The sequence below is a fragment of the Xiphophorus maculatus genome, chromosome 12 (assembly GCF_002775205.1).
Source record: "Xiphophorus maculatus strain JP 163 A chromosome 12, X_maculatus-5.0-male, whole genome shotgun sequence".
In the NCBI taxonomy this organism is placed as follows: domain Eukaryota; kingdom Metazoa; phylum Chordata; class Actinopteri; order Cyprinodontiformes; family Poeciliidae; genus Xiphophorus; species Xiphophorus maculatus.
Genome location: NC_036454.1, coordinates 8,862,299 through 8,875,025, shown reverse-complemented (window position 1 = coordinate 8,875,025; position 12,727 = coordinate 8,862,299). Strand labels below are relative to the sequence as shown.

The 12,727-nt window shown below is 37.0% G+C and overlaps 1 protein-coding gene across 1 annotated transcript in view; it reads left to right on the top strand.

The window, feature by feature from the left end:
- LOC102217012 (transmembrane protein 132C-like) overlaps positions 1–8,324 on the top strand; it is a 224,800-nt gene extending 216,476 nt beyond the window's left edge. The window contains exons 11-16 of the mRNA XM_005801012.3: positions 1,982–2,044; positions 2,763–2,891; positions 3,583–3,711; positions 3,818–4,102; positions 4,822–5,090; positions 5,951–8,324. Coding sequence (XP_005801069.3) covers positions 1,982–2,044; positions 2,763–2,891; positions 3,583–3,711; positions 3,818–4,102; positions 4,822–5,090; positions 5,951–6,578 — 1,503 coding nt within the window. The 3' untranslated portion in view covers positions 6,579–8,324. The remainder of the gene's footprint in view (positions 1–1,981; positions 2,045–2,762; positions 2,892–3,582; positions 3,712–3,817; positions 4,103–4,821; positions 5,091–5,950) is intronic.
- Positions 8,325–12,727: the final 4,403 nt, after the last annotated feature.

Below are 12,727 nucleotides of genomic sequence, written 5' to 3'. Positions count from 1 at the left end.
ATATTGACACGTCTTGAGACAGACATTTACACTATTCTTCTTTGCAAAACTTTTGTTGTAGGTTCATATAAGTCTTAAGTTCAGCTTTTGGTCATAACTGACAATACCCCCTTTTTTCAAATGCTTGTTATTTGAAAAACAAGCATTTTTTCAAACAACATGCATGCAAAAATAATAAAGGACATTTTTTTTGTTTTCATTCAATGATAGCTTTATTCTTACCCTTCATCTGTAGAAGCCAGGTTTGTCGAGCTAATATATTTAGTCCTGTTTATCAGTTATCTCAAAGGAGCTGTGAATCTTTGCAGCTCCTCCAGTTTTCCTTCAGTTTTATAAATATGAATGACTTTGTGTTGGTCAGTAAAATCAAAATAAAAATGCATCAGTTTGCAATGTATCATAGCAAAATATGAGGTCAAGAACACTTCTGCAAGGCACTGTATGTAAAAACATATTTTTTTAAAAATCTATGTTTTTAAGTTCATTCACATGCATGGAAGCTCTTAAACAAGTGGTGTGTTTGTTAAATAGGTTGGCACTGAGTTTAAAAGAAACACAGGGGACTTTCTGGAAACAGCTGAGCGTATGTTTCAATCAAGCCAACTTGGGATGCAAACACATACGTACAGATGCACATTTATAGGCAGCTGTGTGCGGTTTTGGAGCCAGGAGAGAGAATTTACCCAGCACTCTCTCTTTCTACATGCCGGTGTCGACAGCCACCATTTGATAGTTTGACATTTCAATTTTACCTCCCCAGCTAAGACTCCCTGAGCCCCAATTCTTCCTCTATTGCCCATCTCTCTTTCCTTAGTCCCCTCCCCCAGTTTCTTCCTCTCACAGGCTCATTCTCAGTCTTGCGGTGCAATCCCATACATGTCAATCATTAATTTTTTTTTCTTTACCTCACCGAGGGTAGGATTGAATTTGACACATCGAAACGTCCAGTGAGAGATTTTCTTTGTACACCAATCAGATCTGCCTGTCCTCAGGCGGAGGAGTACACTCCAGCACGAGGCTCCTAATCTCTGTCACTGTCCGTCTTCTGCTTTCCCTCTCTTCTTGTATCCCAATATTTCATGCTCCTTGCCTTTGCCCTCTCTCATATTCTGTCCACCGCTATTTGTCATTGTCTTTCTTGCTCTGACACCTGCTCTATATATTACCCTCTCTTGCTCACTGCTTGTTTTTATTCTCTTTTCATCCACCCACTTTTTCTTTTGCTTGTTTTGCTTTTGGCCCTGTTGACTTAGTTGAATGCTAACCTGCGAGAGCACAGCTGATGTGTGTTTGTGTCAGGTACTGTGTGCACATTTTTCTCTCTATAAATTTTTTTTGTAATATAAATTGAAAGCAACTGTGAGATTCGAATGTCAACTAAATTTAAATGTAACACATTCCAGTCTTTACACAGATAATCTAATCAGTTATGAAAGGATCCTGTTTATTCATGTCTGTTTACGTGCTTGTTTTGGACATGGTTAGTAATAACAGACTATAAAGCATCTTGCCAATTCTGACAGCATAAGTGGAAGAAGTTATTTCAGCCTGCTTCCCTACACAGTCTGAAAAAGAATGGTATTTGATTACAGTATTTTCAAAGTCTGAATAAGTAGGAAAATGAAAATTAGCATTGGTGTCCTTTATTCTTTCCTATCTATTCTTCCTTGTTTGTTCCAGGTTCAATATTTAAATCTGCCCACTGTAAAAATATCCACCAAGGATTCAAAGTGATCCTTAGTATTTTATATTTGAAACTAACTTAAAGCATAGCTATTCTGGGCTACATTCTTGGTGTTGGACCATTTGCTGCAAGTCTTCCCCCTTCTCCTTCTCTCTCCTTCTCTAGTTGGTGCAGATTTACTGCTCAATAAAGGCCACCAGAGCCCAAAGAAAATCCTTAAAAAATGTAAATGTAGTTTTAGATTCATGTTTTCACACTTTACAGTAAAATGTATGTTCATTTTATGATTCGTTGCAGGTCTTGTCCCCTTTGTCTGATTCTATACTGGCAGAGAAGACTGTGACAGTTTTGGATGACAAGGTAGAGTAACATGTAAATTAGTTTAGCTGCTGTCATGTTTTTTGTTACTATGTTGCTGGATCATTATTACATTTTTCTTTTTAGAAGTGATTTAAGTTGAATAAAATAAGTGCTGGTACTCCCCATGATGACATACTGTAGAAACATAGAACAGAAACATTATGTTTTTATACAGATCTGTCAATCGAGCAGTTTTAATTTTCAGAAATGACAAGGTCAAGTAATGAAGGGACAAAGCCGATTCAAAGTGTAATTTTTATAAACTCACAGGTTTAACGTGGACATGAAAAATAACACTGAAAAAGTGAAGATAAAATATGTGTTATATATATCAACTACATAACTGAAATCACTCTAGTTTTAGTTGAAGTTGCACATAATGTCACTGTTCCTTCATCATAAAGGATGAAGGAACACCCTGCCCCCGGCAGGGTAGAAGAAAGGCTCCACTCCCTCCTCCCCTCCTCCCACCCTTGTATTCTTCTCTGTTAATCGTTTTCCAATAGATGACTGCGTGTTTTTTAAAAACTCAATTGTTTGTAAAAGTTTTGTGTTTCTTTTTCTTGTTAAGAAAAAGAAACACAAAACATAACATGTTCTTGTTATCCAAACATAACAAGGACATGTCTATTAATTGTATTTATTGCAAATATGTGGAAGTCCAAGATTTTTTGCTAACCTTTATAGATCGTTTAATAAATTATATTTGTTCCTGCAGGTAACAATAACAGACCTGGGAGTCCAGCTGGTTGCATCCTTGTCTCTCAGTATGACAGCGAGTCCTGGAAATTACCAAGCAATACAGCTAACAACTACAGCTACAGATCTGCTTCACACACCTAAACAGGTAATAATTACTTCTGCAAATACATTTATGCATTCACATATACTGACTGTCAGATGACTGAAGAAAACTTAATTAAATATTTTATTTGTGTTTACCTGAGAATACACAGTTATTTTTTTTAGTGGTGAATGCTGCTACCGTAATTTCTCCCAATTTTATTTATGATCTGTAATAATTTGGCCATAGAATTATAGCTAGGGTTACTGGCCAAATCACTTTACCAGGTTTATCAAAAATACTACATACAGCAGGTATCTCCATGGGTTTAAAATGGTTTCTGTCCCTATATCAGAAACTGAAGCAGGTGGGGATGAGATGGCAACATGCTGGCATGATTTAGTGAAGACATGTATTGGTGAGACGGGGATTTGACCCAGAGTCAAATAGGATACAGCTGCTTTAATGTTAGTTAGTGGAAGAGTAGATATGTCTCTCTGTATCTGGTCCAAAGAGTAAAAATTTATTATTTATTTCAGTTATATTGATGACAGCACTATTAGGTCACCAAAGTCTCAATTAATTACAAGCAAACCCCAAAGCAACTGCAACTGCCATTTATGGTTCACATCCTCCAAAGTTATTGGTGCATTATCCTTCTGCCAGAGGCTATAATGCCTTGAACACATTTTGCTTTATTTGGTCTGTGCATACCCTGAAACTTAATGTATCCTGTTTTGGTTTTCACATTCAGGAAGCTGTGGTTAGTGCATGGATTCATTACAGTGATGGCTCAGTGACACCTCTTGATATCTATGATCCCAAGGACTTCCTCCTCTCAGCTGTCTCACTGGATGAGAATGTCATCTCTGTAACCAATCAGGTTAAAACATTTTCTTTTTAAAAATCTAAAACAACCTTTATGGCACTTCATCCAAACATAACAAGAACATGTCTATTAATTTTCCCGTTATTGGATTGTCAAATAGGAGCAGCACTGGCCAATTATAGTGGCTGAGGGAGATGGACAGGGTCCACTGTTTCGTGTGGAAATGGTCATTTCTGAAACTTGCCAGAAGTCCAAGAGGAAGAGCGTGCTGGCATCTGGAGTGGGTAATGTGGTCGTTAAGTTTGGAGCAAACAGCGACGAGAGAGGTGGAGCGGAGGATGGTGGAGGGTTAGAAAACAGCACCAGTGAGCAACGGACAAATAATGGAGGGGAATGGAATTCCAAGAGTGTGGCTGTGGACCGAGAAGAAGGAGCTATGAGGAAGGTGGGAAGATTATTTTGGATATTTTCCTGAAATTACTGTCTTTATCTATTGAAGCATCAGTATGTAACTTTAATGAAGCACATTGTTTTACATATTTGTTGAAGCTGTTACTATGATGTGACAGGATGGTATGAGACATAATCTGTGAAAAAAATCTGCCTTCTCCTCATGCTAACTAGAAACAAACAATCAGAGCCAGGACGAGGGTCTTATTGCTGTCAATCACAAGCCGTGTGGCGCTGCTCATCCCACCTCTTGTACTCACCTCTGCTAGCAAGGCTGTAGCCAGCAAAGGCTGTTGTGAATGCTCAGGCTAGTTAGCATAGCCACCAATGATATATAAATGGTTTTCATGTAACAATAAGTTGTTTCTATGCCAACAGCACATTGAGGAGCATGTACACACCATTGATTGACAGCGCTGAGAGCCTCCTCCTGGCTCTGATTGGTTGTTTTTGGTTGGGAACGGTGCTTTACTTCAGAATAGCAGCTCAGGGAGGAGGTGGAGATAATCGATCTTTTCACAGATTATCTGTTTACCTAATGCTGTCAAAACTCACCTACAGAAATGTTACAGTTCAAAATTTCTGCTTTAAATAAAGAATAAGATTTATACTGGGATAACAGTCCTCTCCTTTACATTAGATAATATTTAACAAAGTTATTGATTTTTGCAACTAAAACTGAAACATTGTAATGTTTTAATTTCCATTTGTCAGGTTAGCACAACAACTAAAAGCACAGTTACCCACCGTGCTTCAGGTGGAAGAGCCGCTGGTGGTGGCAACAGCGGTCGGGGAGGGTCAGGTCAAGGCGGGGACTATAGTAAGAATCCAGTACAAGTGGAAGTTCCAGGAACTGGGAATGGTGAGCTGACCCAGACCACAAGAGGCCTGTCAGACCTGGAGATTGGGATGTATGCTCTTCTGGGAGTATTCTGTCTGGCCATATTGGTCTTCCTCATCAACTGTGTCAGCTTTGCATTCAGGTAATAAACTGTAAAGGTTATAACTAAATTTATAATTCAAAGCATTTCAACTTTTCTGAAAAGTTGAAAAGCTCAAATATCCCCTCTGATTATTTAAGACTTGAAAAAAGAGTGCTCCAATACAAACAATTTAACAGTTGTGATGACTTCTTTGATTTATTTTGTCATTTAATTTTCCTTTAAAAAGAATATTAGATATGAATTGAATTATGTGTTGACATAACAGGGCAATTTAAATATTTTAATACTTTCTTTCATACTTCAAAATAAGAGACTCAAACAGAAATACAAAAATACTAAAAGTAGTCAAGCTCTATCAATTTTTTTTCTTTTTTTTCTCCGAAGAGTTTTTTGCGACGCTAGTGGCTCGTATTTTTTCGACAGTAGGCAGACAGGAAGGAGGGAAGACATGGGGCAAAGGTCGTCGGGACCGGGAGTCGAACCCGCGATGTCCGCGTCGAGGACTAAGGCCTCCAAACGTGGGGTGTGCTAACCCCCCGCACCACCACAGCACGCCCACCTCTATCAATTTAAAAGAGTTTACCAGACAAATTCAACTTGCATGCAGAGAGCAATACAGAGCTCCCTTTAAAGAGATAAATCATTTAAGACCACAATATCTTAATCTTGATAGCTATGGGTATACTCTTACTTATATCTTACAACTCAAGATTTTAGGTTGATATTAGTCAGAGTTTCAAAATTTTGACACAAATCTGTTGAAAAACTGAAAGTACAAAATCTTACCACATACAAAAAAATCAAGCTAAATTTCTGACAATCAGAAGAAATAGGATTAATTTCTTGTTTCTTAATTTACCCTTCACTGAAGCCAAATTATCATCTCTTTTTTTCTTTAGGTACCGACACAAGCAGGTTCCTGTACTGGAAGCAGGCGGTAACATGAACCATGCCCATGACTGGGTGTGGCTTGGCACTGAGGCTGACCTCTTAGCTGACCATGCTGACCAATGCCAGGGCCTACCTGATGAATGCACTACCATCATTGACAGAAACGAAGGAGGATATGAGGAGAGCAAGTACCTACTGAATGGTGCTGGGAACACTTTGGTGATGGGTGTAGGTTCTGGCATGGGCACAATAAGTGGTGGCAGTGGCAGCACAGGTGGACTGCGGGCAATGGCCCATGGACAGACCTTGCCTAGGTCTATCCCAGAACCCCATCAGTGCCTTTCTGCAATCACTACTGGTGGGAAAGATGCCACTGGGCAAACAGAGCATCTGAATAATTCCCCCAGAGCTGCGGCTGCAGCTGCAGTTGCTGCTGCCAAGCGCAAACGAGTCAAATTTACATCCTTTGCCACCGTTTTGCCCAGCGATAATTCGGGTAGTGGTGGCCAGTATGTCAACTCCTCAGTTCTTGTGACCAATGGTAATGAGGATGACATTAAGTGGGTGTGCCAGGATATGGACCTGGGTCAGTCTGAAATCAGAACCTACATGGAGAGGCTGCAAGACAATCTGTGACTGACCGGGAGAGAAACTGAGCAATAGAGAGGCAGAGGATGTGGGCTGGAGAAAAGATGGACAAAGAGTACAATTCACCTGTGATGCCTTTGCAGTGGATTAATAAAGGGTCAAGTGAAGCGAAAAATGTGAGAGCAGTAAAATGAAAAATAGTGATAACCTAAAGGTTTTGGACACACAGCTTAAGGGTTCCTAACCTTTGGCTCCCCTAAAGCAAAGCAGAGTAGAAAGTCATCACTAGCTCACACTAAAAGTAACAGTAGCAAACAATAAGTAACATTCAGAGTTCGTTTTGTGTTACTTATTGTGAAAATCATAGTGTAAAAATCAGCAATGGTCACTATTGGTTATGAGTGTTTACTTTCAGAAAACCAGTAAACAACTGTATTCATACATTATCGATTCAGGGTATGTTAATGGACAAACTTTTGTAAGCCACTATACATTTGAACAAAGATGCTGACAAACTTTGATCTTGTAATGACGTCACAAGTCTTTGAGTTTTTTTTTGTTGTTTTCTTTTTACTTATTTATTGCCATTGTTGGCTAAGGCTGTTGAGTAAATATTCTGTTTAAAAATATAAGCAATTTACCTGCCAGGACTCCTGAATGGTTAACCAACCACTGATATCACAAAACAACAGATGTTGACTTATCATTTCCCCGATTTCATTTTGTTATTACTTATGAGTATAATGCGAGTTAAAAATATATATATAAATATATTTCAAGTATTTAACAGAAAATTAACTAATTTTTTAGTCAGCAGTCCAGATAAATCAGACCTTTTTTCAGGAAATCACATTCTTTCTACAAACAACAACTCTGAGAGATTGAAAAGGACAAGTCACGAGAGACTGTTTCATCCTTGGATCCAAGACATACGTTTTTATTCTTGCACAATTAAAAATAAGAAAGGACACTGGCCATTTTTAATGGGGCCTCATTTCGTGAACCCTGCAGCCAATGACTGCTCTCTCCCCATCAGAAACAATGGTGATATCCCCTTGCCTCTCTCCTCGTCTGTGATTTAGCAGAACTAGAACAAACTGTGGAACACAGTCAGATACATTCTGCAAACCAAAAGGAGGGTGAAGTAAAATGAAAATGGCTTGGACTTTGCAAAACCTGGCTAAAAACTTAATGAGAACTCTGAATGAAGACATCTAGCCCGGCTGGAAGAGGTTTGTGCATTACACGGAGTTACCAGGAAGTACTAAATGACATTACAGTATGACTGAAAAGGAATGACTAACTAATAGAAATGGCTTGATATATAGGGAACATCCTTTCCATGTTACCATAAAAATATTTCTTCTTCTGTTCCTACTTTTTGATAAATATGTTTTTATTATGTTTTCTTTATTTTATTTTTGTAGCTTTTAATTTTAAAAGTCTATTCAGATTTTGAGAATATATTATTCTTTTGTTTTAGACACTGTTTCTATTTATTTAAAATTGACATCTGGAGGGTGAGGAAGAAAAGGAATACCAAGGACAAAGACAGCGAGTAATGGATAGTCTGCTGGTGAATGATAGCACATATAAAAGAATAAGTGGCAGAGATTGGAAGACGGAGCAGGCAGAGGTTGCCTCACCTTCGTTAAGCTCAGGTGACCAGTCGTGAAGAATTCGACTACAAAAAGGAGAACTGTAAGATTGTTCAGATTGCAATATTTATTTATAAACGTGTTATTGTTTCAGAGTACACTGTATGTTGTAAATAAATAAACATGCTTCAAAGTGCTTGTGAATAAGATTGGAGGTCACTAGCCAACACCATGGTGATATTTTGTACATTTTATGGTGCAAATGACAGTACAGAATACTACCTACAGTTTCACCACAATGTGAAAGTAATCCTACTGGTTCTTTTCCTAAAGTTGTACCTGTCTTTGTTTGAAGTATTGAATTAATGAATGTACAGGATAGAAATCAGTTTTCTCCTATAATGAGATGTAAAAATGGAGGCAATCCATCAAATGTTATAGTTAATGTCTCTTAAGAATAATGAGTCCGAGGAGTCCAATTCATGAAGAAAACCAAACCAAATGTTACGATCAGTGGGCACCGAGGGTCTCCATTTTATTAATTTCATAGGGAATAAATTTAAACCTTAGTCAATGAAATCACAGCCTAAACTATTGGATTTTAAAATAGCAACAACTGTGAAAAAACTAAACTTAATCAAAAAAATAACTTGGGCTGGGAAGCCTCTACCAAAGCAATAAATATTTTTGACTGATCACTATCTTCTGGACACATTACTGTATCTAAAAAAAATGCCAAAATAAATACAAGTTTGCTGTAATAAATTATGAGAAGTCCCACAAGTTGATGGTTGCTAATAGTTCCATTTTTCCAGAAGGAAAGACCTTTTTGACTACAAACATTATGTGAGAGTAATAACACTTTCCAGCTTCCTTCTGTTTTGAGCTCTAAAATTGTTTTGATGTAATCAACAAAAATTCATGGGATTTTTTTAGATCATATTTTGAGGTTGTTTTGGGCGTTTAAATTGCAAAAATGCAGATAAAATGTAAGTAGCTTGAAAAGTCAGGGGGGAATAAAGGTTGATAATTTGCTTAGGTCTCCTTCATATTAGATAAAGACTGCTGAACAGTCTGTGGGACCTCCGTGACCATTCCAGTGTGAAGGCAATCATGACACTTCTACACTCTTTTGTACTTGCACAACAACTTTTTCTTGCTCTCTTTTTCCTTGTTCTCATCCTTTAACCTCTTCAATAAACATAATACCCAGATTTGTGTTTTCAAATGTATTTGGGCTGAAACTGGCATCACTTTCTCCATCTAAAAGTGATTTGTATTCATGTGTTTAATGTCTAAATGCTCCTTAGGTTGTCTGAGGCTGAAAAGTGAGTGTGTGTTGGTCTCATTAGTCTGATTAGTAATACAGTGTCTTTACCAGGTGAAATACATAATCATACGCTATTCAGTGAGCAAATAATATGTAGGTCCAGGATTCTCAATGTTTTTCATCGACAATGTTATGTGTAAAATAATGTTGTATTGACCTTATTTTTTTTTTTACAAATACATCAGATTAATTTGTTCCCCATCTGCCTCAGAAATATTATATCAGCACTGAATCAGCTTTTTTTATGAGCAACTGTAAGATGGTAAAGTTCTGGTTTGAAATTATGATTCATGCTGAAAAACGGATAATTATGTATGAAAACAAACCTAACTTTGCCTCTGATAATGAGAGAATGTCATGTTGGTACACAGCTTGTAAAACTCAAATTAGCCAAGTTTCCCTTCCAGACCTACTGTATTTCTTCATCACCTTCACTTCCACACAAAACTTGAAAGTTTTCCTACCTGGTGTCTTTTGTCCATTTCCCCTTTAGTGTGGTTCGTTTGTGTAGGTGTGAACACAACAATCATGCTAAATGACGACCCGGACCATTGAGCGGTTTATTTATTCTTTAATTGTTTGTAGTGACAAGTTTTAGTTCGCTTGCAGTTTTCTGTGTGAAAAGAAACCAAAGCACCAAAAAAAAGTTACAAATAAACAAACTCCAGAGCTGATTCCCACTAAAACTAATTACTTTATATCAAGGATGTTTTGTACCATATTGCATTCAAGTCAAATTGTACACTAGGTTTTCTATATTGAAATAACTTTTAATTGAGGTGCACATTTTGTAGTATCAAGTCACAGTGGTTTTATTTAGCACCACATGTATAACAGACTTGATCATTTTTGAATGATTAGTTTTTTGTATATCGGCTTTGTCCAATTACTCTGACCAAAACCTCAGTGATTTCTTGACTTTTGAAATGTCGCAGTGTAATAAAATCAAATTATCAAAAAATACCAACACAGTTGATCTGTAAAAGCTAAGGACAAAATCAGTGGTGGCACTTTGCAGCATTGGTAACTATTACTGCCTTTATCCATTTTTAAATGTATTTTGTTGCTCCTTTGGTATTTCCATACATGTGTTTAATTGTTTGTCTCTTCTAAATTGTAAATGAGCAGGGCAGAATAACAAATAACGTGAAGTTTACGGTATAATTTAAACCTGAGCTCTAGGGTGCTGCTATCAAGGATACCGGACGGGGAGATTGACCTAGGTATTAAAAATACAAATTCAAATGTTCTGTCACGATATTCTCACAATGAAACAATATGCTTGACTAGCTATTTATCAAGACTGCTACTTTATAGCATTTTAAAATGCAACCAATGGCAAAGGGGGATTTGATCTGATTCTTCAATAAAACCAACATTTGTTGTTTTAGGAAGAAGACTGGGGAATGTGACTATTTAATCATATTTGTAGATGTATTTTAGGATAGATCTATGAGGTGCTCTTTAATGTACCATGAGGTTATTGCTGACGCCATAACACGCTGCTTAGAAGTATAGCGCCTAATTGGCAGTGGTCACTCACTCAGTCATGTTATTTCACAGCGTAACACACACAAAATGCTCTGTAGATTAAACAACATGATGGCTGTTACCAGTCTTCGTACTGAATCAAAACATCAACCCTCACCAAGACCTCTTCATGCACATCAAACTTCAGCATTGTACTGACCCACCTTTAAACTGGACAGTTTCATAGCCTTCTGCACTTTGTGAAAACAGCCTTGTTTGTACAGATGTCACATCCATTACAAAAGCTACAGATGACACTGTAATTACACAGGTCTCATCTCTGTACTAGGTGGAAAATCAGCAGTGACCGCTAATGGGACTTTGAAAATGAAAAGGCTTCCAAAATGGTGGACAGACAACAGATTAGCCAGAAGCTGTTGAAAACAAAACAGAAACTGTAATTTTGGAGCACAGTACCATCTGTAAAGAAGATCTTGTTTGATTAATTGGGAGCTCTAATCAAAGAATCAATTGTTGATCATTGTTAATTGATAAACTCCCAGAGTTGATAAGCTACCAATCATCTTCATAAGCACCAGGACCAAGATACGCCATCACATCACAGGCTCATTACTATAGTTTTCTTATGCTCGCAAACCTCTCCAAGACCCTGTTATGTCTTTTGATTTTAATTGTTCTTTTACTCTGTTGTGAAGGGAGATTTACTACTGCTAAGCTGTATGAAAAAGGGATTTTGAAATATTCAAATACAGTACAGCTGTCAAAAGTTACCAAAACTGGTCAGGGGGATTTCTTAAAACCAATAAGTTTTAAAAAAAAACCTTATTGGAATATGCAGTTAATTACAGTGATAATTAACTGTATATTCAGATCAATAAATGCCTTATAATACCTTAGTATCCTAACATATTGTCTTATCTATAAGTTTTCTTACCCTTACAATACAGTTTCAAATTACCATAAGTTAAGTCTTTTTAAAATCTTGAATAAAGTCTCTAAGTCCAGGTACCCATTAGTGCTGGCATGTTCATTGATGGTATTAATTTATGATGGCGCACTGTCCTATCAAAAAATATTTGCTGGGTTCTATGTTCTTTTTAATTACTTTTTTTTTTTTACTTTTTAAAGTAAATTTAGCTTTAATTGGTCATTAAAATAAGCAGGCTTATTGAGACTTGAATCATTTCACATCTTAGTATGTTTTTAAAGACAGATATGTAAAGGGTTTCCATCTGATGTCAGAGCAAAGGAAAAAAGCAGCTGAATACTTTTAGATTTTTTTGCTTTGTACTTGCAAGTAGCGAAACCAGTGGGCAGCAATTAAGTACGCATATGGAAAATGCGCCAGTAGAAGGTTTTCCTTCTTATTTTTTATTTATGGTAATTGTCCTCATTTAAACATGGTTTATAGCAACCAATAAAGACACAACTGAAAACTGGAAGCTTTTTGATTTCTTATTTAACAGTCTTTAATTAATTAAAAAGTTTGAGCCCAAGCACAGTCAGAAATCAGTTTTGTGTAATAATAAACTGTTATTCAGGGTGCTTTATCTAAGAAATGTAAGAGTGTAATCAATAATTATTTTTGATTAATTCACCCATGCTAAGCACACATCTAGAACAGTTGGTTACTGCAGAGAGGAGAACTCCCATTAAACAGCAAGAGACATTTTTAAACTCCAGACAGTGAAGGAACATGGAACAAAATCACCAAAAATACCAGCATGCAATCGGAAAAGAAAAACACAATTATGGAGAACAAATGGGAAAAAAAGAGA